We start from the raw sequence: 24,947 nt of genomic DNA, 5'->3' as shown, positions 1-24,947 counted from the left end.
TCTATCTGCAAAAAAAAAATAAAATAAAATAAAAAACTACCCCTCACCCTAAAACCAAACAGTTCTCAGTGTCACCTGCTTGTAGTCCTTTTCCTTACACAAGAGGTCAGCTGAGTGAATAGCAAATTAATTTAGTAGAATCTTTTTTCCTAACCAAATATTTTCAAGATTTCCCCCAAAGTCTTTGTCTTCAGTAACTCCTTAGCTCTTTAACCTTAAATCATTAATTCCTCAACAAAGAGCATCGATCTATTCAATTCAGCAGGTACTTAGTGAACTCATTCAGTGTCAAAGCATGTACCATAAACATGCATAAATTGTATGGGTTTAGAAGCATATGACTTGGTTACTGCCTTCAGGTTGCTTCCAACCTGGCTAGAATAGTATAGGTGGCTATAGGTTAGCCACCTATACTAGAAAGTTGATTCTGGGCTCAAAATGAGAAGTTGGTAAATAGATAGAACATAGGTTAAGGAGAACAAGGCTCTCCCCCCAGCTCCATGACTTGTCACTGTGTGGGCAGATCATCCCCTTTCTGTAAAGGAAGGGAGATGATCTCAGAGACACTCAAAGTTCCTTCTACAAGTTTCTAAATGGTAAAGACAGTAAGAGTGTCCACTGAAGAATTTTTTTTTTATGATTTTGTTTATCTATTCATGAGAAACACAGGCAGAGACACAGGCAGAGACAGAAGCAAGCTCCCTGCAGGGAGCCTGATGCAAAACTTGATCCCAGGACCGCAGGATCATGACTTGAGCCAAAAGCAGATGCTCAACCACTAAGCCACCCAGGCATCCCCACTGAAAGACATTTTACTGGTTTTTTTTCCTCCCAATTGGTAACAAATTATCCTTATGAGATGAAATTTTAAATTCACCTAATTATAAACTTATCTACTAATCAAGACTAAGGCTTTCTCCAGTTGTACTCTTAAATCAGAACTTGTTTTCTTCTACAGAAGACTAAAACATTCTCTTTTTTTCATTGCCCTACTAGGGCTAGGCAAAAACAAGAGGAGACTGAAATGAGAGGTACAGGGAAGTCAGATATTCAAGGTTAAGAGTAAAGTAGCTCTAAGCCAAGTGTAAAATGCTAAGAAAGCAAAGGCAAGACTCATGCTATGCTATTTCATCTCTGTGACTGGAGCAGACACTTTTGATTCATCACAACATTGAGATTAGATGCAGCTCAGGATCCTTGTACCCCACTCTGGGAAACTAAATGAAATCCAGTTTCCACCCCAATGAAGGTCAAAGGCCATGAGAATATGGCAGCAGGGAAAGGAGCCCACTATAACAATAGTTTTACTGCCTGGAAGTCTAACAAAGAGCAGGAGCTTCAGGATATAACTGTGTAGACTGGCCTGGAAGAAGAGAAAAGGGAATTCAAATATACCAGATTTCAGATGGAAGAACACAGACAGGAAACAGGCTCAAAAAAAAACAAAACAAAAAACAACTCCCCAAAAACAGAACAGTTGGTAGCAGGTAAATACCCACAGACAAAACAGGAAGAGATTCCAAATACAGAGGCCTGTTTTAACATTAACAAATTGCATAAGACTGTGACCACTGGTAAGCTGTGTAAGAAAAGCCAATGATTTTTTTTTTTTTTTTTTTTTTTTTAGAGTTTTCTTATGTGTTGAATGCCTTTTACCCTCCAAATTCACCATCCACACTCTCTGCTCTGGGGCATGGCCTGTAAGGAACATATCGCCAGGTCCCTTGCCCTCTCACTTGTGATTGAGTTCACAAGCAGCATGCACTGGCAGGAAATGGAAGGAAGGAAAGAGAGGGAGACCTGGCTATATTTTTCCCCCCTCTAATCCTTCCACCAAAAGCACCTCTACTCTCAAGGCTGCTTTTCTCTATCATTCTCTCTTTTGGGTTCTGGCAAAACTTCCCTCTTGCCTATTTATGCCTATGGATATAAGTTAATAGCACAGGATAGTGAGCTAGCACCTGTGGTCTCCCTAAATCCTGCAATATCTTGAATAAATAGTACCTTGATTAAACTCTCCTCTTATCCAAACTGAGTATGCCACATGTTTCACTAACATAGCATACAAAGGCATGAAATTACATACTTAGGATCATTAAAATAGCATGATACCAACAGAGGGCTGAATAAACAGATCAAACAGAACAGCCTCCAGAAAGATGTCCTTGTATTAGAATATAAAATACAATGAAGGAGTGTTTAAAAGTAATGGAGGTAGTATGAATTGTTAGTAAATGCTATTTGGACAACATGCTATCTAATTGAGAAAAAAGAAATGAAGACACTGTCTCTCACAGCAAGGCTAAGTATTTTATTTTTTTTAACATTTTGTTTGAGTATGAGAGAGTAAGCATGAGTGGAGGTGGGTGGGGATAGGGGCAGAGGGGAAGCAGACTCCTTGCTAAGCAGGGATCCCCAACGTGGGGGGCTCAATCCCAGGACTCTGGGATTGTGACCTGAGCCAAAGGCAGATGCTTAACCAAATGAGACACCCAGGTGCCCCAAAGTTTTTTATTTTAAACCACACAAAACTTAGGGGAAAAACATTAATTTATCAAAGATATTTTTACTGAGTAAGTCCATTATGGCAGGCATTGCTCTAGAAGCCAGAACCTGAGCAATAGGTGAGAATCTTTGTGGAGTTTCCATTCTATTAAGCAAAGGCAGCTGAATAAATATTCAAGACAAGCTTTGAAGCCTAGGTGGAAGATGAAATGGTGAAGGGGCAGGAGACCAAAGTCCAGAGTCTAAAGCCTGGAAAGTCAGGAAAGGCTTCTCAGAGGAGGTAAGACTAAGTTGAGAGTGAGGAAAAAAAAGCTGGCCGTTAGGGAAACATGATGGTCAAGCATGAAATACTCCCCAGCAAGAACAAACCTGGTGTGTCCAAGGACCAGGAGGGTGGCCAGTGGACATGGACCAATAAAAAGCATGTATTGTAGAAAGGAGCAGGAGCTGATCAGGGAGGGCTTTGTAGCCAGAATAAGGAGGTTGTTTTTTTTTTTCCCCCCAAGTGTGATGGGAAGCCACTGGAGGGTTCCAAGGAAGGATGACATGAGGTAGTTTACCTTTTAAAAAGCTATATATAGATGTGAGACGTGACCTGAGCCAAAGGTAGACACTTAACCAACTGAGCCACCCAGGAACACCGGTTAATTCTTTACCATGTAAATTTTATCTCAATTTTTAGAAAAAGCATGCTGTACAGTTTTTGGTTTCCAGCAGTTTCCAGCTCAAGATCCTAAAAACTTTCCTGAAGACAAAATACCTAAAAAAAAAAAAAATGCTGGACACAATATAATACTATTTTAACATATATGCCTCAGCTTTTAAGAAAGAATGAGGGGGCGCCTGGGTGGCTCAATCACATTCCAAGTCCATGGGTACAAGAGCTCCTGTAGCAAGCACTTTGGAACCCTTTTGGACCTCATCCTATGTATCTCTTCCCTGACTGTTTATCTGTATCCTTTGTAACAGCCTCTATAATAAAACAGCACATATAAATGTTTCCCTGAGTTCTGTGAGGCATTCTAGCAAACAGTCCAACCCAAGGAGGGGGTTGTAAGAATCCCAAGTTTACAGCTTATTGGTCCAAAGTATAGAATACCCAGATCTGCAACAAGCATCTGAATGAAGTGGGGATGGTCTTGTGGGACTGAGCCCTGACCCTGTGGGGTCTGTGCTAACTCTGGGTAGTTAGTGTTAGAACTGTTTAATGTGTGTGCGTGGGGGAACCTCACCCACTTGGTGTCAGAAGTGTTATGAGAAGAGAAATAGTTTTCTTTTATGAGTAATTGAGAGTACACGAAAAAATTCCAATTCTTATCAAAAGCATATAAGAATAGCACTCCTCATGAGATCCCTATGTGTTACTAATGAAAAACAAAAAGAAAAATAAAGTTACACATTCAAAGGGCTCCGTAAAACAAGCTGATCAGGTGCCAGAACCCATTCAACTCCAATGGGCCATGAGTGGTATTCTAATGTTGATTTATACCCCAAGTCTCCTTATTATTCAAGGCAACACACAGCCCTAAACTCTGGCATCGAAACAGAGTATTAGCATTATCCTTGCAAAATGCAACCAAACATCTGCACCCAAAGACTGACACAAAAAGGCATTTCAGTGTACTCCAGGACAGCACACACAAAGCTGGATTCACATATTCGAATGGGATGTTTCAGTGTATGTTTTTAATGAGGGACTGCTTGCCACAAATGGATGAAGAAGGGAGAAAAATCATAAATCATGTTGCTTTAGAAGCTCTGAAAGGCCTGGGAAGACCATGTGGCATTAGAAATACTGCTGTGGCCATGTCTGAAAAATACTATCTGTCCCATATCCTTGCTTTGGTATTTAATTTTTAAATTTAGTTAACATGCTTGTTACACATCCTGAGTCACAAAATTTATTTTCTGTAAAAGCCTTCAATTGTGGATTTTTAAAAAAGGATTACTAACTACATAGGAACTACATTTAATGATTAATTTTTCTTTTAACCTAATAGGATGTATTATCTTTGTTGGTTAAGTATCCTCTTGGCTCTTTAAGTTATATGTATAGAAATGAAGTCCAATGATAGTAAGTGATTTGTCCAAGGCCAAGAACCCTTAGCAAAATCATGTAATTTTCCTATGTAAGATATTCTAAAAATAATGTACTTACAGCCACTGATCCAAAATATTGATTTGTTTCTCAAAGCATATTAGGCTCATCAGCCCAATCTGTCAGATGTTAACATGTTCCATAAGATGTTAACATTATCAGCAAATGGGGATTCTTTGGTCAAATACATTTGTAAATGTTGGGTTAAACAAAAAGTCTTAGGCATCTTTAGTACATTAAGAAGCTTTATGAATCTCTGAGAGGAGAAATGTAATAGGCAGATTTGCAAACTTATTTGATCACAGAGATCATTTCTCTCTTAGAATGTAGTAGAATGTAGTGTAAGTGGTAAAGGTTGTCTTCAACCATTTCTTAGAATCGCTTCTTTAGCACTTATCTCAATGTCACCAGATGCATCTTTCTAAAATTGTATCTGGTTATATTGCCCTTCATCTTCTATCCCTTTATGGTTCCCTTCTGCCATCAGAGTGAAAGCCCACTCTAGCATGGTATATAAGGTCCTCAATAACCTGTATAGACCAGATCTTACCACTCCTCACCTGGAGCTTTATGTTCTCAAGCTGTGGTTTTAAATGCTCTTTTTATCCCTGTGTCCCTGAGAGGTATCACAGACTCAAATCCAGTAATAGTGGGTGGGGAGTGGTACAGAGTTCCTTAAGAGGTATATCTGATTCCTTAGTGATCTCTGGAAGTAGGCTTGCACAGATATAGCTTTAGAAACTTTTTTAACAACGTTTTTAAAATTTTAAAAACATTGAGTTCATGGGTGGCACAAAAATAAACCAAAGCCTACATGTGGCCCACTGGCCACAGTTTGCCAACTTCTGGGTTAGGGGAAAGCATAATGCAGGACATCCAAGGCTGCCCATAAGCAGTAATGCTGCAGAACATGGACGGAAAATGAAGGATGCTCCATGCCTAGAGACTACAGAGGCTAGAACAAGATGGCACAAGGGGCAGCCAACAGACACCTAAGAGGTACAGCAGTGAAACAACCAAGCAGGACAAGCAGGCCCACACCTCTCCATTTGAGACCAGAGAACTGAGATGGGAGTATCTCTTACCAGGTGGGAGCAATGCTTGGGGCAGAGACAAGGTATTATTTCAGTTACTGGAACATGAAGAGCTAAGGGGATACTTAACCAGCAAAGGTAATATTAATATATTCTATTAGGAGGTTAAAAGGAAAATTAATCATTAAATGTAGTTCCTATGTAGTAATCCTTTTTAAAAAAATCCACAATTAAAGGCTTTTACAGATAATAAATTTTGTGACTCACGATGTGTAACAAGAATGTTAGCTAAAATTTAAAAATTAAATATCAAAGCAAGAATATGGGACAGATAGTATTTTTCAGACATGGCCACAGGAATTAGCATGCAGGAAAAGTAGGAAGCATATAACTCAGAAGATCACCTACCCATATATTCCATCCAGCATCATCCCCTACCAATCTTGCACACTCTAAAAATGGTACCAAGCATATGCTGCTGCGATTGTGTCTTATCCTCAGTACCCAGGTGAGCTGGGTCACAGGGAATGCTGACTACTGCCAGGGAACTTCACACAAAAACGAGCTCACAATCACCAATCTAGCAGATACCTGAGGAATATGACTGAAAGAAATGATGAAGAATGTGCATTCAAGGAACAAGAATCCAAAGAGCAAAGGGAAAAAGCAACCAAAAAATAATTACTATCCTTAGAAAAACAGAAGAGAAAAGCATATCTATGAAGAAAAAGTTACAAAAATCCAAACTGATTAAGAAAACAAGTTTTTAAAGATTTATTTGAGATAGAAAGAAGGAAAAAAAAAAAGAAAGAAGGAGAGGAGCGATAGAGGGAGAGAATCTCAAGCAGAACGTCTGCTGAATGCAGAGCCCCATGCAGGGCTGGATCTCATGACCCCAAGATCATGACCTGAACCGAAATCAAGAGTTGGATGCTTAACAGACTTGTGACACCCAGACATCCCAAGAAAACATAATTTTTGAAATAAAATGTTCATTAGAAGGGCTGAAGAGACAAACTGATGTGCAAGTTTCAGAGAAGTACACAGAATGGAGAAACTTGCCTAGAATTACAACATGAAAGAATGAAGAGATGAAAAGTACAAGAAAAAATGTTGAGAGATTAGAAAAATACAACTGGAAGTTTCATCATCTAAGAGAAGTTGCATATGAAGAGATCACATGGTAGAAAAGAAATACCTAAAGAGCTGAGAATTTCCCAGAATTAAGATACACAGATATTGATAGGGCAAAAAGGCTTATCAAATACTACACAGGATAAAGGAAAAACATATTCACATACATCCCCCTACACACAGTATAGCGGAATTTCAGAAATACTAAGGTAAACAGAACTCATACATACAAAAAGAAAAAAAACACTATAAAAGACTCAAGAATCAGAATGAACTCATACTTCTCATCACCCCTACTGGGTACAAAAGAACAATGGAGCAGTATCTTGGATGGACTTAAGAATTTTGCAGTGAGAATTCTGTGTCTAATCAAACTTAATAGCAGCAGCAAAAAAAGACATTTTTGGACATGAAAACACCCAAAGTTTACCACTAGTGATAATTTAATGACACAGCAAGATATTCAAGGAGTAATGCTGAAAGAGAAATTTTTACTATTTCTCAAATAAGCAATGATCAAGAAAAACATTATCTACTAACAGTCTACGAAGTTAAAGGAAAGATAACAGCAACGTGAGCAGCCGGGAGTGGGAGGCAGAGAAAAGTAAAAATAGGGTAAGATTCTATAACTTGTTGGAAGAAAAAGACTTAGAAACTGATTCCTCCCCTCCCCACTGCTTTCTAAAGTTAATGTGTTAAAATTTGTGTTAAAATTTAAAATTGAGAACTATTAGAGGGAAGAGTATATGGATGCACAGACACAGGGAAACGTCTGGGAAGGCCATGGTTTCAGTAATAACAAACCATTTGTGGTTTTCCTCACATGCTCATACAAGTCCAAATGCACCATTCATGTCTTCCTCCAACAGCAGGAGCACTGCCTTCATCTAAATCTCTCCAAAACCCTCACCATTCTCCCTGCCCTCACCCCTGATCCCAAATGTATGATAAATTTCTATTGCAGCACCTACAATACTTTATTTAAACTGGTTGTTGACAAAACAATCTTGCTCACTAGACAGAAGTTCCTTGGGGACTAGAATGGCCTCCTCAGTTCTATATCCTTTACCACCACTGTTGTTACTCAGTCCATTTATTGAGCAAATGGATATAGAAGCAACCTGTACATATTTAAAACAGTAACAGATTGTATACGACTAAGGCTATAAATGATTTAATGTTGTTAAATTATTCATTGTGAGAGAGTAAGAACCATGCTTAAGTAACTATTACGTTCATGATAAAGTCATCCTTGCATCTCCTTGTTAAGTTTAGAAATCACTGAAGATGAACTAGATGATATTATTCTTAGAGTCTTGAGATAGAAGACACCTTAGACTGTGTGGCTGACTGTCCATGAAATCATACTATACCTGCAGAAGCTCTATGTCTTCGCGGTTTTCAGACCCAGGAATATTCTCCATCAATATTGCAGACATCACTCTCACATTCATTTTCACCATATCCAATTCACTGTGCAACTTTCCAATCTGTGGAGAGCAACACAATCAAAAGTATGTAATGAAGAATGGTTACCTTGTTTTCTGCTACCAAGGGGACATTTGCTAGTAGAGAAAAGGCTTTTATGAAATTTAATGTTTTCAAATTTATATAAATATCTAATTTTTTAATAAATGTAAAATCTGTTACCCTTCTAAAAGGACTTGAGATCTCATGTAAATCTAGAAATGTGCTCTAAGAAAAAGTGAGGGGAAAAAATATTAGAACCAATATGGGAAAGGGGGAAGGTGACTATAATGGCATCTGGACAAAATGGCAAATGTTAGTGGCAAAATCAATGAGGAAAAAAAATGAGCATTTTCTAGTTCCCATGGAGTTAGAAAAGGAAAAAAAAAAAAAAAATCAAGAGAAAAACACTTTTCTTCTTGCATTCAATTTTTAGGTTTTTTTTAAAGATTTTATTTATTTATTCATGAGAGACAGAGAGATAGAGGGGCAGAGACACAGGCAGAGGGAGAAGCAGGCTCCATGCAGGGAGCCCGATGTAGGACTCGATCCCAGGACTCCAGGATCATGCCCTGAGCCAAAGGCAGGCGCTAAACCGCTGAGCCACCCATGGATCCCCAACTGCATTCAATATTAAGAGGAATCGATCACATGGATTTTCATAAAATTTTATAGTATTTTATAGAATACTGAATATAATAATCGAGTCTTAAATGACAGTTCCCTCATAGCAGAACATAAATAAGCGTCAATAATAACCGATTATCTGGATCTCTGATACACATATAGACAAAAAAAAAAAAAAAGTAATTCAGTTGGCACAATTAATGCTAAGTAACAGGCTTCCACTTACTGAACTCTCTGAAAGAGATATGGACGGTCTTATCAGGAACAACAGGAATCAGCTGGTTGACACAAGATCCATTCCACAGCTCAGCCTCCACAAAGACAAAGCCACTAACCAAGCACAATGGTTGAGAGTTTGGGCTTTAGAATCAGACAGAGTCCAGAGAATTCCTTCTACTTAAACGTGACCATGATACGTCACATATTATCACTAAGCTTCAGTTCTCTCCTCTGTAAAGTGATGGTAATAAGGTGCCTCCACCTCCTAATGTTAAGCAGCAGCAGCAAACTGCAGGGACACCTGGATGGCTCAGTGGGTTAAGCATCTGATTCTTGGTTTCAGCTCAGGTTGTGATCGCAGGATTGTGAGATTGAGTCCCACTTTGGGCTTGGAGCTCAGCACCAAGTCTGATTGGGATGCTCCCTCTCCCTCTGCCCCTCCCCCTGCATGCATGCTCACTTGTGCTCACTCTCTCTGAAATAAATAAAAATAAACTGTATGTAAAGTGCTGATAACTTAGAGTCACCAATAAACAGAGTTGTCATTGTTGTTACCTGTTCTGGAACCAATGTAAGAGTAGAGCTCTTGGGAACAATTACAGAAGAAAGAGCTGGTGCGGTAGGAACAGACGTTGATGGGCTCGAGGAGATCTCAGTGGTCTATCAATGTGAAACATGGAAGTATTACTACTGGAATTAACACAGCCACCCCAAGCCCAGTTTGTCCATTCAAATGGCTTAATCGCTTCTCAACCAAAAGTCCTGGGTAGAGGGTGTTAGCCCAGAGTCAATTGTCAAGGATACAACCTGCCCAGCATTTTGAGAAGAGTGCTAATAGTGTGCCCATAATAGAGTAGGTATTCAATAAAAGGTGACTAGTATAGTTATTAACTAAATTACAATTTAATAAAATGCTTTTAGTTTACACCAAGGATCTACAAGATAAACTGCCATGTGAGATTATTGCTGCCCTCTCTTTGAGTTTTTAAAAAGAAATACTAAGTCAATTCATGTCAAGTCTTTTTAAGCCACAACTGGCAAAACGCCTTCTTCTCCGCTAATGAGTGCTTCCCAAAGTCAATCCCTCATTTCCAACCCTGAGTAGAGAACCTGAAGCACAGGGCTCAGGCCAGTGTTTTGACATTAGGTCCAGAGAAGTCACCTAGAAACCTTGTAAAAATGAGGAGTTTAATTTACTCAACAGAGGAATATGTCTAACAAGCTCCCATATTATATATTCCCCAAATCACATATTGAGTTATAAGGTCCTACACCACTACTATATTATGCCTTGAAAGAAAGAATAAAAGGGGCATGGTGAGCAGACTCCTAGCAGGTAAAGGTTGGGGCAGGTAGCTAGTGTTCAGGGAACAGACTGCACAGATAGAAGAGTTAGCCTCTGGACAAAGCCTCATCAAAGGTCAGACTTCTGGTATACACCTGAACTGCTTTTCCATCAAGGCAGGACTCACCAATCTACAGAAGGGAAGAATGACTGCTTTCACATTACAGAAATTACTGAAAGTTAAGAGCTGAATTATAATCAGTACTCAAAGCATTACAAGTTCAAAACCTTATATACAAAAATCATTATTGTTTAATACAAGACTCCCCATGGTAGAGACTCTTGCCTGTCTAGCACGAGTTCTTTCGAGAATTGTCCCCTCCTCTGTCTAAATGATTTCCATCTGGAGCCACCATGTTTTTATAGGACCTCAGTTAATTTGTTCAGAAATAGAAAACTGACCCACGTTGGTCCCTTTTCAAAGGTTTTTGAGCTTGGGATCTGAAAAAGTTAAAGCTCTAACATGAAAATTTAAGAGAAATGTTATCTACTATGTGGGAAAAGATAGCCCGCAATGAGAGATAAGTCATAGGACATTTGAGTGGTTGGCTCTCTGTTGTTCCAAAGATACAGCTAACACCAACCTTCTTGATTATTCTAGGAGATATTGCAACTTTCTTCTCATAAATTCAACTTTTTGGATGGAGTGTGGATGGAGGCAGGGTTGCTCTTTTCAAGGAGAGAAGAATCTCATAACATACTAATTCTCTATTAGCCCAAGGAAGGCATCCTACCTCTTGTCTTGCTGTTTCAGCCTCTGCCTCTGAGGTAGGAAACTGAACACCTTTCTTCAGGAGGTCAAGGTACACTTCCTTCACTTCGCTTACATCCACACCTCCTGGGAAACCTTGTGACCAAGTCTGAATTCAAGAGATGGTTCCAGAGTTAAAGCAGCAGCAAAATCAAAACACAATTTTGAAGCTGATAACAGAACATGAGAGACTGACAATTACGTATCTTACTCCGAAAGAGAAAGCTGGTTGTGAATGCCATGAATAAAAACATATGTTCTTCAGAGACTAGAACAATAATATATTTTTAATCATCAAATTCCCATCCTGGCATTTTAAAGAAAGCCTGGCATAGGTACTTATTGTTCTTTTGCTGTAATGAATCCAGAATTAATAGATTTATGAAATAGCATAGTAGTTCCTCTATCAAATAACTTTGAAAGTAGTCTGTTGTCTAACCTAGAACAGTTTCCATATCTGCCAAATAAATGTACACGTTATTTTTTCTGGTCTGACATGAATAAGATAAAAACTGAGATAACCAAATTATTCAGAAAAAGGGCACCATCCAATGCCAAGAAATTAGGACTTGGAAAGTGAAAGCCTAAAATACTCTCTGGCTCAATCTGAGGTTGTAAAGGATCACTAAACTGATCAGGAGGTACATAATTAGAGCCCTAATTTTAGAGGTCTACCATCCCATAAGGCATACAATAGACTTACCTTAATGAAATTCAAGATTCTATTCTGAATGTCTAATGGCAAGGTGTATCTGGGGTTCAGCAGCTTAACCAGACTATCTTTAATGAACTCCTTCTTCACAATCAGAGATTGGAAACTTGGACCACAGTTCTGCATGCACATGTCAATAAGCTACATTAGACAGAAAAATTAAAATTTAATTATATCTCTGGAAAAACCACCTCCTAAATATAAGGAAAAAATTGCTAAGTAATGATTTCTATCAGCATTCCAATTAAACAGGGTTTATGGTCTACTAAAATCGATGGCAAAGCATTAGGTTCTGGGAATGTGAGGAAGTCTATAGGGCATGAAGTAGGTGTTTAGAGGACCGACTTCTTGGGGAGTCAGGACACCATCATCAGAGCATTAACAATACAAGGTAGTAAATGCCAAGGGCCAAATGGGAAGTGCGATAGACACATGGGCTACAGACTGGGTGACATCTGTCCTAGTTTTTTTCCAGGAAGTTCTGGTACATTCCTGTTGTGCTGGCTTTATTAACGATAATACCCTTCACTCTCTAAAATGTCTTGGCCTGAATGATAAATTACATAATCACCCTAGTGACAGACCTTTATGGATAAATAATTTAGGGTCAAGTGATAACTTAGGGCCAAGTGGTCTTAAGACTTTTGGAAAAAGCTGGTCCTAAGCTGGGCCTTGAAAAATATTTAAGTACAAATGAGCATAGAGCTATATTCTAGGCAGGTTAAGTGATATTTAAATAAATGGATGAATGACAAAGTACATAAATTATCAGGAGGAATAGGAATACTCTGGTTGATAGGGGCTTCTTCATGTCGGCAGATGGGAGACACTGGGAAGATGGTGTGGATAAAGTGGCATCATGCAAACTGTAGAGAAACACATGGGCAGTGAATGTAAAGAGTTTGGCCATTGCATTAAGTCAGTGGAGGGTTGTTATTTTATCACCATGCCTCTACTTCAGAAACAGGTGCAAAGTGATACTCTGGGAAGGTTTTCAAGCAGCGCTCTACAAACGGAACCTGGAAGGATAGAGAATCTAGTAGGCACCCACTATCACAGAACTGATGCAGAAAGCCTAAACCAGGATGATACAGGTGTGAGGAAAGACAAGAGAATCATGAAGGCAGAACTGTACAATCGATGTATGTTGGTAAATGATGGCTGAATGTTAAGCTGCTGTTATTCTGTAGAAGACTGATGGCATCTTGGATGGAAATTTGGAAGTGGATAGGGTTGCAGGCTTGGTCTAGGGTAAAAATGAGGAGATGGATTTATTTTTATTTATTTGAGAGAGAGCACGAGCACATAAGTAGGCAGGGTAGGGAGAGAGGGAGAGAAAGGATCTTAAGCAGGCTCCATGCTCAGCACAGGGCTTGATCTCACAACCTGGAGATCAAGACCCAAGCCAAAAATCAAGATTCTGACACTTAACCAACTGAGCCACCCAGTACCCCCTTAAATTAGAACTGAATTTCAGATATTTTAACAGTACTGTGGACTAAATGTCTGTGTCCCTTCCAAAATCATATGTTGACATTCCTAATCCCTAATGTGAGAGTATTTGGAAACAGGTCTTTTGGGAAGTAATTAAGTCATGAGAGCATGTAGTTCTGATGAATGAGATTAGTGCCCTTATAAAAAAGGACAAGAGATGATCTCTCCTAGTTGTGTGAGGATGCAATGACAAGATGGCCAGAAAGTGGGCTCTCCCCAGTCTCTGGATCTGCTGGCACCTTGACCTTAGACTTCATAGCACCCAGAACTGTGAGAAGTCAATATCTGTTTATGCCAGTCAGTCAGTAGGTGACATTTTTGTTACAGGAGCCCAAGTTGATGAAGGCAAAACAGATGGTGGGACATTCAGGGAGAGACGTTTAACTCAGCTATCCATGCAGTGGCTGCAGTTCAGGAGAGAGGGACCCTAACATGAGAAACCAAGGCTGCATTTGAGGAGCAGGGAATAATAGCTGGAACAATGGATTTCACCACTATGCAGGCCAGAAGAAAACTCAATGAAGGCAATTGGAGCAACCAACAGAAACTGAAGCATATAGAGAACATAACACTGGCAAAGTCAAAAGAGGGCAGTTTCTACAAGGGTCTTGTGTCAAAACAGCTAAGGATGTGAATGGAGAAAAACTCTGCCTGGGTTGTTGATCAGTGGGGTCATTACTTCTACTAGCAGGGTTTGGGCGGGGAGCATTTTCAATCAAGCAACATGAGCAGAAGTCAGGCTGAGTAAAAAGGAGCTGGCACTGAAAAACTCCATGCAGAAAGGAGATTTATAGAAGTAATCTAAAAACAAATCTCTATTTTCCATGCTGCCACCTCTCAAGTTAGAGAAGTCACAGAAACCATAATGTGAGGACAGGCATGATCACCTCTGCAGAAAAGCAGCCCTGAAAACTGACACACACCCCCCCCCCGCCGCCCATTCTGTGCTGTGTCACTATAACAGCAATACAAAGAGAAGAGGTATGAAAGTTTTAAGAGCAATATGGCTAAGAAGGCCATCAGAAATATAGAAACTGAACACATGTGGTTATGTGAAACACAGAAAATATTGATTTTTAAAGATTTCAGAGAGAGAAAGAGAGGGAGAGCAAGCACACGTGTGTATGAGCAGAGGCGGGGATGGGAAGAAGGAGAGTGAATCTCAAGCAAACTCCTTGCTAAGTGCAGAGCCCAATGCAGGACTCGGTGTTAAGATCCTGAGATCATGAGCTGAAACCAAGAGTAGGACACTCAACTGACTGTGCCACTCAGGTGCCCCTGAAACACAGAAAAATTATAAAGCAAAAGAAAATAAAAACAAAACCCAAAATCTATTCAGAGGAACATTTTAAAGCAAGTTGTTTAGAGAAAGTTAAGTTGAAAAGCTGAATAATGAATGACTTTTTGCTGGAAGCATTATGATGAGTTACTAGGTGAAATACAGAGAGAAAAAGAACTAGTTCAATGGGAATTTATAGAAACACTTCACCAAACCCATAAGGCAGTCTCATTAGGCAAGATAGCCTCTAAGTCTCACTTTCCATAATGGTAAAATGAATGGGGAATTTCTTGCTAAATATTTCACAAACCAATTTTTATCTTTGGATATTTTATGGTAATGGGTAACATTCCCAGGAGGTTACATGGATAAAATCAGAGAGTCAACATAAAATGCTGAGAAAGTTAACATCTGGAGATCACAAATCACGGCCCTTTGTGTTTTCCCCATGGAATCTAGAATTTCGGGACTAATTATTTCTAGCTCACCTCTTCCATTATGTCACTGGTACCTCTTTCACCCTAGAGTCCACCAAGTACTAGAACCTATTGTGGCAAATTAGAAAAATTTATGTGTTGCTTTTCTCCATTTTAAAATTGAGCTTTGGTACAATTTCGATGTTCAGATTGTGTTCAGATAACCTATCTTTGAAATAGGACAACCAAGACACCATAATCTCAGGCGGGATAGGCAACCTAGAAGCCAAGGGACCAAGAGAGTTTAGAGTAGGACTTCAAGCCTCACTAATCTCCTTTTGTGCTGGACTTCGAAGCTGTTTATCATTCTAAGCCTCAGTCCTCTCATCTGTAAAATAACCAATAATATCTCCCTCTAGAGACTTCTTGTAAGGCCTAAATGAAATCTAATGTATACGAAGAGCCAGACACATAACAGGATCTTAATATATGGTAACTATTTTGATGTGTTTCCATGGATAATTTTTTTTTAAGATTTTATTTATTTATTCATGAGACAGAGAAGCAGAGATATGGGCAGAGGGGGAAGCAGGCTCCTCACAGGAACTCGATCCCCAGACCCCAGGATCACGACCTGAGCTGAAGGCAGATGCTCAACCACTGAGCCACCCAGGCGTCCCACCATGGATAATTTTCTATTGGGAAAGAATATGTTGATTAGCTGATATAAGTATTCTTCTTACAAAGACTAGAAGAAAAAGAGCTACTTGGTAGTTTTAGTTCTTGCAAAAAAAATTTCTGAACCAAGCATAGTAAACCAGGCTATGGGCCATTCAAAGCTGAAGACCCCACCAAGGTATGGCCACACTAGGAGATGAACTCACTCTACAATGGGGTCCTGGAGGAATGGACACATTTTATAGAAGTTCTGTAGCCCCTATAGCTCACCACTTATCTGGTGTTCCACAAAAGCCTATTAGTTGATTTCCAGGAACCTGTTCAACTGCTTTCCACTTAATAATAGTATCTTGCTGAGACTTATCACAATTGACTCATTCAAAGGGCTAGCCTCTGGCTAAGAGTTATGAAGCTTGGTAACAAAATGCTTTTTAAAAAACAAAACTACTGGCTTCTTGACAAAATTTCACCAACTGACAGTAGGAAATCACAGTGTAGTCCAATCCCATCAGACCTAATCAAAGCTAACAAGTCCATGGAGAATCCAAATGACACATACTTCAAAGAACACTTATAATTGACTTTGACAGGCTCTCATCACTTCAGAATAATAAAATGGAAGCATCACATATGGGGATTAATTTTTAAAGAGTTGATTGGTAAACATTTAATTTCTTTGACAGACATTGGATGATTCTGTGACTAATTTCCCTCATAATTAGGCCTGGCTTAAGTTAATATTAAAGTCCATTCTGAAGTCATAAACACCTCTGCAATGCAGTGACAAGTCAGAGGTGAGGTTATTGGGCAAATATGTAGAAGGCTATCATGAGTCAAACACCTTTTTTAAGAAAACCCAAGAAGTAGGTACTTTAATGAACTCTGACCCTAACAACAAGGAGGTTTTTTTTGTTTTTTTTAAATTCATAAGAGACACAGAGGGAGAAGTAGAGACATAGGCAGAGGGAGAAGCAGACTCCCTCTGGGGAGTCTGATATGGAACTTGATCCCAGGCCCCCAGGATCACGACCTGAGCCTAAGGCAGATGCTCAACCACTGAGCAACCCAGGTGTCCTATGAGAAGCTATTCTGATCCTCAACCCATAATCTCCCTCTTATTTGGCATAAGTTTTAGATTTTCTCATTCTCATGTTCTGGTGTGGAAAACACAAGATAAAAGATGTACAGCTATCTGAGGTGGAACAGGTAACAGGAACAGGCAGCTAGCTGGTAGTACAGCTTGAGAGATCAGACTACCTAAAGGGGACAAAGAATGGGAACCCAAAGAGAAACAGAGGGCGAGAAGAGACAGCCCTCTAGAATAACCCCGCTTCCTCAAGAAAGGCCCTAGCTCAATATGCAAAGAAGGAACCAGGATGGAGAAAGACAAGGAGATAGGGATAAGCAACCACAGAATTACCAAGAAGGCTGGGTACTGCAAGAAAAAGACACATTCAATACACAGAATAAACCGTAAAAAGGTGAAATAATACCAAATGCTAAAACATCAGTGTCATAAATTCATCTTCTTCCCTTACCTTTTTCAGTCAATTCTCCAATCTTTAGTGGCCCTGAGATAGCCTAGATCCCCTCCATATTAGGGCACAGCTACATCTCTTTCTACTCCAATCCTATAGTACATCCTATGAGCCCTGGAGTCTTCCTGGATACAAGGAGAGTGGGATGGGGGCTCTGTCCCTGATACACTGACGTACTGGGTCTTGCAACAGGTACTAAGGAGTTGAGGACACCAATGAAACACAGTTTTTCTTCAAAGGAGACTGATCCATTCTGAGGAGCAAAGTGGTATGATGTTAAGGCCCTGGGATTTAAAATCTGAGGACAGGTTGAAACCTTGCCTCTGCCCTTAAATAATGGAGAAAAAGAAAACCTCACTACTTCACTGAGTCTCAGTTTCTTCATCTGTGAAATAAGAGTGAAGAATACAACTATTCCATAGAGTTGTCAAGAGCACCAAATCAGGTACCCAAAGTTTTCCTCCATCATCGACCCACTGTTCCGATAGTTCTACTTCGGCGCTTACTCATCTCTCCAGAGTTCCATTCTGGGACCTCCCTGAGGTGGCTGCTATGAGTAAAGGACAAGACAGAAGGAAAAGGAAAAAAAAAGAGGTAAAGGAGGAAAAGATCTCTAAAACCATGTTCACATCTTAACTTGAAGGATTTCTTCAGAGATAGTGTCAAGACCACTCATTTCATTTCTTTTCATTCTCTTACTCTCCAAGCAAGATAGGAGTCTTCTTCCCCATGAAACTCAAACACTGGGCCTGTGTGCACCTCAGCCCCATCATCCTCTTGATATATACTCCGAGAGCCCCCAAGGGGACGGTGATGCTGGCTGGTTAGGGCCCTAACCCTGTGGCCCAGTGCCTGGCTGAGGGAAACAAAAGCATGCGGGAGAAATGAGAAAGCTGTAGAGCTCACTCACTCAGGCAGCAGGCAGGGTTTGCAAAACATACCATAGTAAAGATGGCAACTCACCAAAGGGACTGAAGAGGTCCTATGGCCAAGGATGAGAAGAAAAATGGGAACACATCCAATAAGTGCCCATACCCAAGTCACACACAATAAGGTGCACAGCACTGTTTAAATCAACAAAGAATAGTCTCCGAATCCTATGACGCAGGAGAGCTTGGTTGAAACTTAATGAGCTGCCAGCACCTCAGGATTCCACAGAGCTGCTCAAGTGAGGTAAAAAGCTAACAGGGAAGCATTTTTTAAGACTTCAATTCTCCTCATGGTTAGCACACATACAGACTTCTTGATTGGCTCAGTATCTACAAGTTTGGAATTACCAGTTCTGATCTCCCGACCTGGAAAAGCTGATTTTCCAGGAACACACTCTTTCCATGAAATTAAATGATATGATAATCAGCAAAGCTCTCTCAATTCTGTAAGTCTCAGTTTTAATTCATATTCTAAATAACTTATTGCTAATTATCTCAGATTGTGTGTGTGTGTGCGTGTTTGTGTATACATATATATACATATTTTTTTCCCCTCCTAAAACAGAATGTGTCTATGGCTTAGGAAATCCTAGTCTTGAGTATAACGTTAAAAGTACTTACTGACAAAGTGAGTTGGATTTCTTTATGATTGTAGTTTTTGGAAATCCTTTTCTTCAAAGCTTTTACTGCATCTTTTGGCCTATAGCAATAGATACAGTGACATCATCAATGTAGGCATTGCTGAAAATAAGCAGTCTCTGAAAAGCAATGTGTCTTGTGGAAAGAGGAGTGGCTAAGGAGAAGACCAAGGCCCTGATTCTGCTTGAGCAGGTTACCTAACATCTCATTCATCTGTTTCCTCATTCATCTAAGCAGACAATACTATCTATCCCCTTGAGAGAATCAAATAGAATGCTGACGTAATAGTATTGCCTAGAAAGAACTACATGTGAAATGCACTCATATCCCTATCCCTCTATCAATGCACAAAACTGGTTTACAGGAAATGTAATTCCCAAAACAATGAAGGTTACCATTTTTGATTAAGACTATTTCCAGAGCACCTTCCAGGGTAGATGTAGGAAGAATTATGACCATGTAGGTCAGCTTCTGATAGACTACGATTTTACATTATAAAAGAAAGAATTATGTAAAAGTAGAGGACCAATATTTACTTTGAGGTAGTCGAAAGGTGCAAACTTCCAGTTATAAGATCAATAACTCCCGGGGATGTAAGGTATAATAGGATGACTATAATTAACAGTGTTGTACAGGATATTTGAAGGTTGCTAAGAGTAGACACTAAAACGTTCTCATCACAAGAAAAAAAATTTTGTAACTGTATAGAGTGACAAATGTTAACTTATTGTGGTAATCATTTAATAATACATGTAGGTCATACTATGCTATTCACTTTAAACTTACAAAGTGCTATATATGCTAATTATATCTCAAAATACTGAAAAAAGTAAACAAACCCTTTTTACATATTTCCTTAAAGTTTTGTCTGTGTTTACACAGGTAGAATTTCTATTACGTGACAATTATACATGCCTTTTTAAAGATTTATTTATTTATTCATGAGAGACAGAGAGAGAGAGAGAAAGAGAGAGGCAGAGACACAGGCAGAGGGAGAGGCAGGCTCCATGCAGGGAGCCTGACATGGGACTTGATCCCGGGACCCCAGGATCATGCCCTGGGCTGAAGGTGGCGCTAAACTGCTGAGCCAACTGGGCTGCCCCCAATTATATAAATGCTTATATAGAATTGTAACTACTATAAGTATATAGATATCTATACTTCTAAAACATTGTATATAGAATTTAGGATTAAACTCTCAGCAAAGTTTAAGAATAAAGCTACTTTTTTGAGAGGAAAAATTTTTCTTTGATATTCCCTTTTGATATTATCAATGAAAAAATTAATATTATCCATGAAGAAAAGTTTCAGAGGAACCAAGTATGGTAAATAAGATTATAGGGAAAATACCATAAACACCCTAAGTACTTACTTTAATACAATCAATTAATATAGTCAATAAGTGTAATGTTTTTTTTTTTTTCCACCACCAACAAACTAGACTAAATCTTGAACAAGCACGGGAAAATTAACAGAATTATATCCCTTACAGCAACTTGTAATTCAGACTAAATTCACAAAATAGTTGGCCTTAATGATTTTTTGAAATCTTCAATCTGCTAAAGTTTAAAAAGTACAACAAAGGATAGCACATCATTTAAGAACACAGCATGAACATGAGCGAGTTCACTTTTAGAAAAAAAAGGTCTTATAATGAGGGGGAAAAAACCAAACTGCTAGATGATTTCCTGGTTAATAATGATAGTTGCCCAGGACAACCTGGTGGACAGGTCACCAGCAGGAGTTCACTAGCTTCAGGATAATATTTTTCCGTTACAGTAGCATACAATAGTGGTATCAGAGCAGGGGAATTTCTAAAGAAGGAAACAATTCTGCTTTCTTTAAAGAAAAAGCAATTTGAGCTTCACAAGGACAAAATTTTAAACTATTAAAGAGAAGGCAAAGAGAAAAATTTTATAATGGATTCTCAGATATTCCACATGCTGAAATAAGTAGGTATCTTTCTGTTTCAACTAGATAGGTCTTCAAAAGATACTGGTGCCCAGGGGGTGATTAAAACAATAAGAAAACAAAGAGTTTAAGAGAAAATGTGCTGCAGTTCTGATGCTTCTTATCAGAGGCAAATGTGTGCACCACACACTGTACTCACCCATCGTGGGCAGTGTTAATTATGTCACAGATGTGCATAAACTGGCCCCAATCTTCAGTTTGGACTCCAGCAAATGTAGCCTTTTCTGCAAAGAAAAAGCTGTTGAGTCTGAGCTACAACAGAATAAAAAAAAAATCTCTCGTCTTGCTGAAATAATCTGCCTGGGGTTCGCTAGCAAGTACAATTAAGTTTATATTACCAAAAGGCAAAGAGGGTTTTTTTTTTCCCTGAGCAATTCCCAGTAATTTTGGAATCAATTGGAACTCAAGTTCAGAGTGCTGCCATTACAGCAGTAATGAATGATCTATTAATAAAAGCTGTAGGCACAGCACCAGGCTGTAGGGCCAGGATAGGCTGGCTAAATCTCTATCTGCTTGCTTGCCCGTCTTTCTGAGGACAAGCACCTACTGAGCAGCCACCTACAAAGTGCAGTACATAGTGCAAAGTATTTCATCTTATGCAACTTCATTTAACCCACTATTATAGATGAAACAGAAGTTGAGAGAAGTGAAGGAAATTACCCAAGGCTATACAGCCAGTACAAGGTAGAACTAGCATTCAAATTTAAGTTATTTGATGTCTAGTTTTTTGTTTGTTTAAAGTCATTTATTCTCGGGGGAGAGGGGGCCATGCTGAGAAAGAGACCAGAACTACTGAAATTGTCTATGCCTTTGAACATTAAAGCAAGGTCACTCCTAGCACTTGTACTAACCAAAGGTGTACCAGGCTGACTTGAATACTCATCAAACAAGCAGATATTTTTCCCTCTCTAGCCATTCTCCTAAAGAATACAAAATGCCATCTGAGAACCTAAATGAGCTTAACATATTTCCTTCATGAAAAGAGAAGATCCTCAGCATGAAAACACAAGGTAGAGGGGGAATGGAAAGAAAATTTCCTCTTCATAAAAAAAATGAAGAGGAAGAAAGAATAGGGTTTGGTTGAGAGAACCCTCAAGTTTAGCCTGTTTCCAATCTAGGAAAAGAGCTATTTGAATTTGGCACTCCACGGACACAGCTGACCAACTTTGTGTTGTTTAGACACATACTGTCATTCCTTCTGCCAGACTCCTTGCTCTCCACTCCATGTGCTTCCTCCTACCTTCCTATCTTCCTAGAAAACTCCTATTCACCCTTCAGAAGCCATGACAAACTTTCTCCCTTTACACAAGTTTGGAGTGTTTTTGCAGTTTTCTTGTATCGCAAAGGTACTGTATTGTAGTTACATACAAAGGTATGTATTGTAGTTACTACGTAATTGTGTGTTTTTCCCCTACAAGATTGCACGTTCCTAGAGGGTTGAGACCGTGTCTCATCTTTCTTCAGGTCTAGGCATATAGCTGACAATCAGTAGATATTTAAAGCATTAAATAATTCGTCAGCTTATGAAGATACAGTCTGAATCTTTCTGCTCAAAGTTCATTTTAATATCCAAAAGGGACATATAGCCGGGACCGGTTTAGAAAGCCTCTCCCCCTCTGTGATTGTTACTCTTATTTTCCAAAGATGTGGGAACTAAGGTTCAGGTTGAGTGGAGGGGTCCTTGTTAATTGAGCCTCCTTCCTGTAACCGCCAGGTTCTCAGGATTTCATCAGCCCACTAGGTTCCTGACATTATCACGCTTTGCTTGGCATCCACAGGCACCGTGCCACACCTGGTCCCCAAGGGAGGACTGGAAGCGAAGGGGAAGGCGGCTGGTGCTGGTCAGAACAGTCCAGTCCCTGGCTTCTGCTTCCCGGTACGTTATTCAGAGCGCAGCCTCAGAAGAAAGGACTTGGGCAAGTAACGTGCACGGTTCCTCCCCGGGCCTCCTGTGACCCCGGACTGCTCCTTGGCTCCCCGCTTCGCTTCCTTCACTCCAGGGTTGGGCATCTCCATGCTCTTTGTTTACCCAGAAGAAGTAACTCAGGTTGTTACGGGCTTGGCGCCAGAGAGAACCGGTTTAAAGGGACGTGCCTCTGACAGCGAGGTCACATCACTCAGCCCCTTTGAACCTTCCTTGCCTCCTCGGCGAAAACAGGAGAGCGCCGCAGGGTGCCCTGGAGCGCGCAGCGCGCTGGAGGAACAAGTCTCCCCTGGCTCAGGAGCTCGCCCTCTCCTCGCGCAGGCCCAAACGTTCCACACCTGGGGCCCGTGCGTGGCTCACCTGTCCGGCTCCACGCCCCAGGAAGCGCCACAAGGGAGGCAGGTTTTCAGGAGGGCTTCCGGGGAGGAGGGGGGCTGGGAAGTCAGCCCAGAGGAGATGCCGCGAAGGGGCCGGGTGGGGTGCGGGTGCCCTGGGGAAGCTGCAGGGGGACGGGAAGCATTTCCTCCAACTTGGACGAGGCTGAGCACGGAATCAAGCGAGAAGGGGCCCCGGGTCCCCAAGGCCTCCCCTGGCCGTCTCCTTCCCCCCGCTTTTTACCTATGAGGTGGCCCACGGAGGTCGCATAGGGATCCCGGTGACTCCTGCCAAACGCCATAGCAGCCCCTCCGAGCCGGGCCCAGGAAATCCGCCTCCACCGCTCTCGGGCTCCCGACTCCACCCGCTCGGTGCCCCTGGCTCCTCCTCTCCGCCCGAGCGCTTCCCGGGCTCGGCAGAGGCTGCGCGACCTGCCCGGCCGCTGCGGGGCGCCCGGCGCGGGGGCGGGGGCGGGGGCGGGGGCGGGGACACCGGGCGCCCGCGCACCTGCCACGTGCCCCGCGGAGCCGCGGGCCGCAGCCCTGGGAGGCCGCAGTCGGGGGCGGGGGCGGTTAGAGACCCGCGCTCCGCCGCCGCCGCTCGCTCCGCAGGTTGCCGCTCTGGTGCGCGCCTCCTGCTCCCCTTCAGTAGAGAGGGAAATGTGGGGTTAATCACACAGATCTCAGGATTATTGGGAGAATTAAGGAGGTAAACCGCTTAGGTCAGTGTCTGGCACCCACCGAATAAATATTTAACCATTAAATACATTGAGTAATAGAGATGCTTCCCACCCCCGCTCGCACCCTAGCGAGCCTCGGGAGGCGTGGTCCCAGCCCTCTAAAGGTGGCGATCCACAGGCTCCCGATGTAGGGACGCCCGGGAGCGGCCTCCTTTGTCTCGCCTGCATCTCCTGAGGGACCCCGGGGCTCCGCCGAGGACGCAGTGGGTTCCTAGCCCTCCCCCCACTCCCTCCCGGGAGCTGTTTTCCAGTAAAGCTGCGGAGAGCAGAGGGGCTTTCCTCCAGCTCGAGCACAGTGTCCGGCTTCTGGACGGCTCTGGAATGTAAATCTGAGCCTCAGCAGTCCAAGCCCTTCCCAGCTGCCTTTCAGAAGCAGAATTTATTTCCTTTTCCTGTGCATTCAATTAACATCTGATTAACCATGTTGACAGCCTCTCACCCCAAGAGTGGGGTGTCTCCAGCTGATGGCAGTTAGCCATCCGATGGGCTCCCTGTCCCACCAGACCTTGCTTTTTTGCGGTCAACTTGGGCCAGTTCCACAAACCCCTTCTTTGGCCCTGGAACTGGTGACTAGAGAGATCAAAGAGGACTTGTTCTGACCTACGTCCTTAGTCTTACATTTTAAAATAAAAGTCAAAACTAATTTCCGTGGTGCCAAGGAGTTAACTTTTTTTTTTTTTCCTATTTCTGTTCTAATTTTTCTTGACCTAAGTGAGCTAATACCTGGGATTCTAACGTCTAGAATGAAACATCTTTACTGTGGTGGTGTTCCTTATAATGGGTTTGGTCCTACCTGTAATTGGTCTCCACGTGTTTATCCAGGGTGAGTGGCTCTTCTGGATGGTGCCATTTATCCACTTTCTTAGGCGTAACTACAGCCTGCTGACACTGTTGAAAATCTCTTTTGTGACATCACCCACCCAATCTCCATTCCATGTTATAGATTCTAGGTATTTCACTTTCTCTGAACCCTGCAATCAAACAATCTTAAAGAGAAAGTCAACTTTAGCTTAGGCTGCTAGTGGTGTCAGTGGCCTTCCAACAGGGATTGAGAACTAGGAAAGAACCAAACA

General features: G+C 41.1%; 2 protein-coding genes across 4 annotated transcripts in view; one reads left to right on the top strand and one right to left on the bottom strand.

The window, feature by feature from the left end:
* COX11 (cytochrome c oxidase copper chaperone COX11) overlaps positions 1 to 22,806 on the top strand; it is a 53,530-nt gene extending 30,724 nt beyond the window's left edge. Inside the window, exon 4 of the mRNA XM_072747507.1 lies at positions 22,615 to 22,806. Coding sequence (XP_072603608.1) covers positions 22,615 to 22,791 — 177 coding nt within the window. The 3' untranslated portion in view covers positions 22,792 to 22,806. The remainder of the gene's footprint in view (positions 1 to 22,614) is intronic.
* The window catches only part of TOM1L1 (target of myb1 like 1 membrane trafficking protein), a 47,431-nt gene extending 23,837 nt beyond the window's left edge, over positions 1 to 23,594 (bottom strand). The window contains exons 1-8 of one of the 3 annotated variants that reach the window (XM_072747506.1): positions 23,379 to 23,563; positions 20,976 to 21,060; positions 18,848 to 18,926; positions 18,261 to 18,279; positions 11,884 to 12,033; positions 11,164 to 11,289; positions 9,640 to 9,744; positions 8,145 to 8,261 (exon numbers count right to left, since the gene is read on the bottom strand). In XM_072747506.1, the coding sequence (XP_072603607.1) occupies positions 8,145 to 8,261; positions 9,640 to 9,744; positions 11,164 to 11,289; positions 11,884 to 12,024 (489 nt within the window). In that variant the 5' untranslated portion in view covers positions 12,025 to 12,033; positions 18,261 to 18,279; positions 18,848 to 18,926; positions 20,976 to 21,060; positions 23,379 to 23,563. Of the gene's footprint in view, positions 1 to 8,144; positions 8,262 to 9,639; positions 9,745 to 11,163; positions 11,290 to 11,883; positions 12,034 to 18,260; positions 18,280 to 18,847; positions 18,927 to 20,975; positions 21,061 to 23,378 lie in introns of all 3 variants that reach the window. The other 2 variants (XM_025995967.2, XM_025995968.2) reach the window with 2 other exon arrangements.
* Between the last annotated feature and the right edge of the window lie 1,353 nt (positions 23,595 to 24,947).

The sequence above is a fragment of the Vulpes vulpes genome, chromosome 2 (genome assembly GCF_048418805.1).
Source record: "Vulpes vulpes isolate BD-2025 chromosome 2, VulVul3, whole genome shotgun sequence".
Lineage (NCBI taxonomy): Eukaryota > Metazoa > Chordata > Mammalia > Carnivora > Canidae > Vulpes > Vulpes vulpes.
This window is presented reverse-complemented; position numbering and strand designations above follow the sequence as displayed.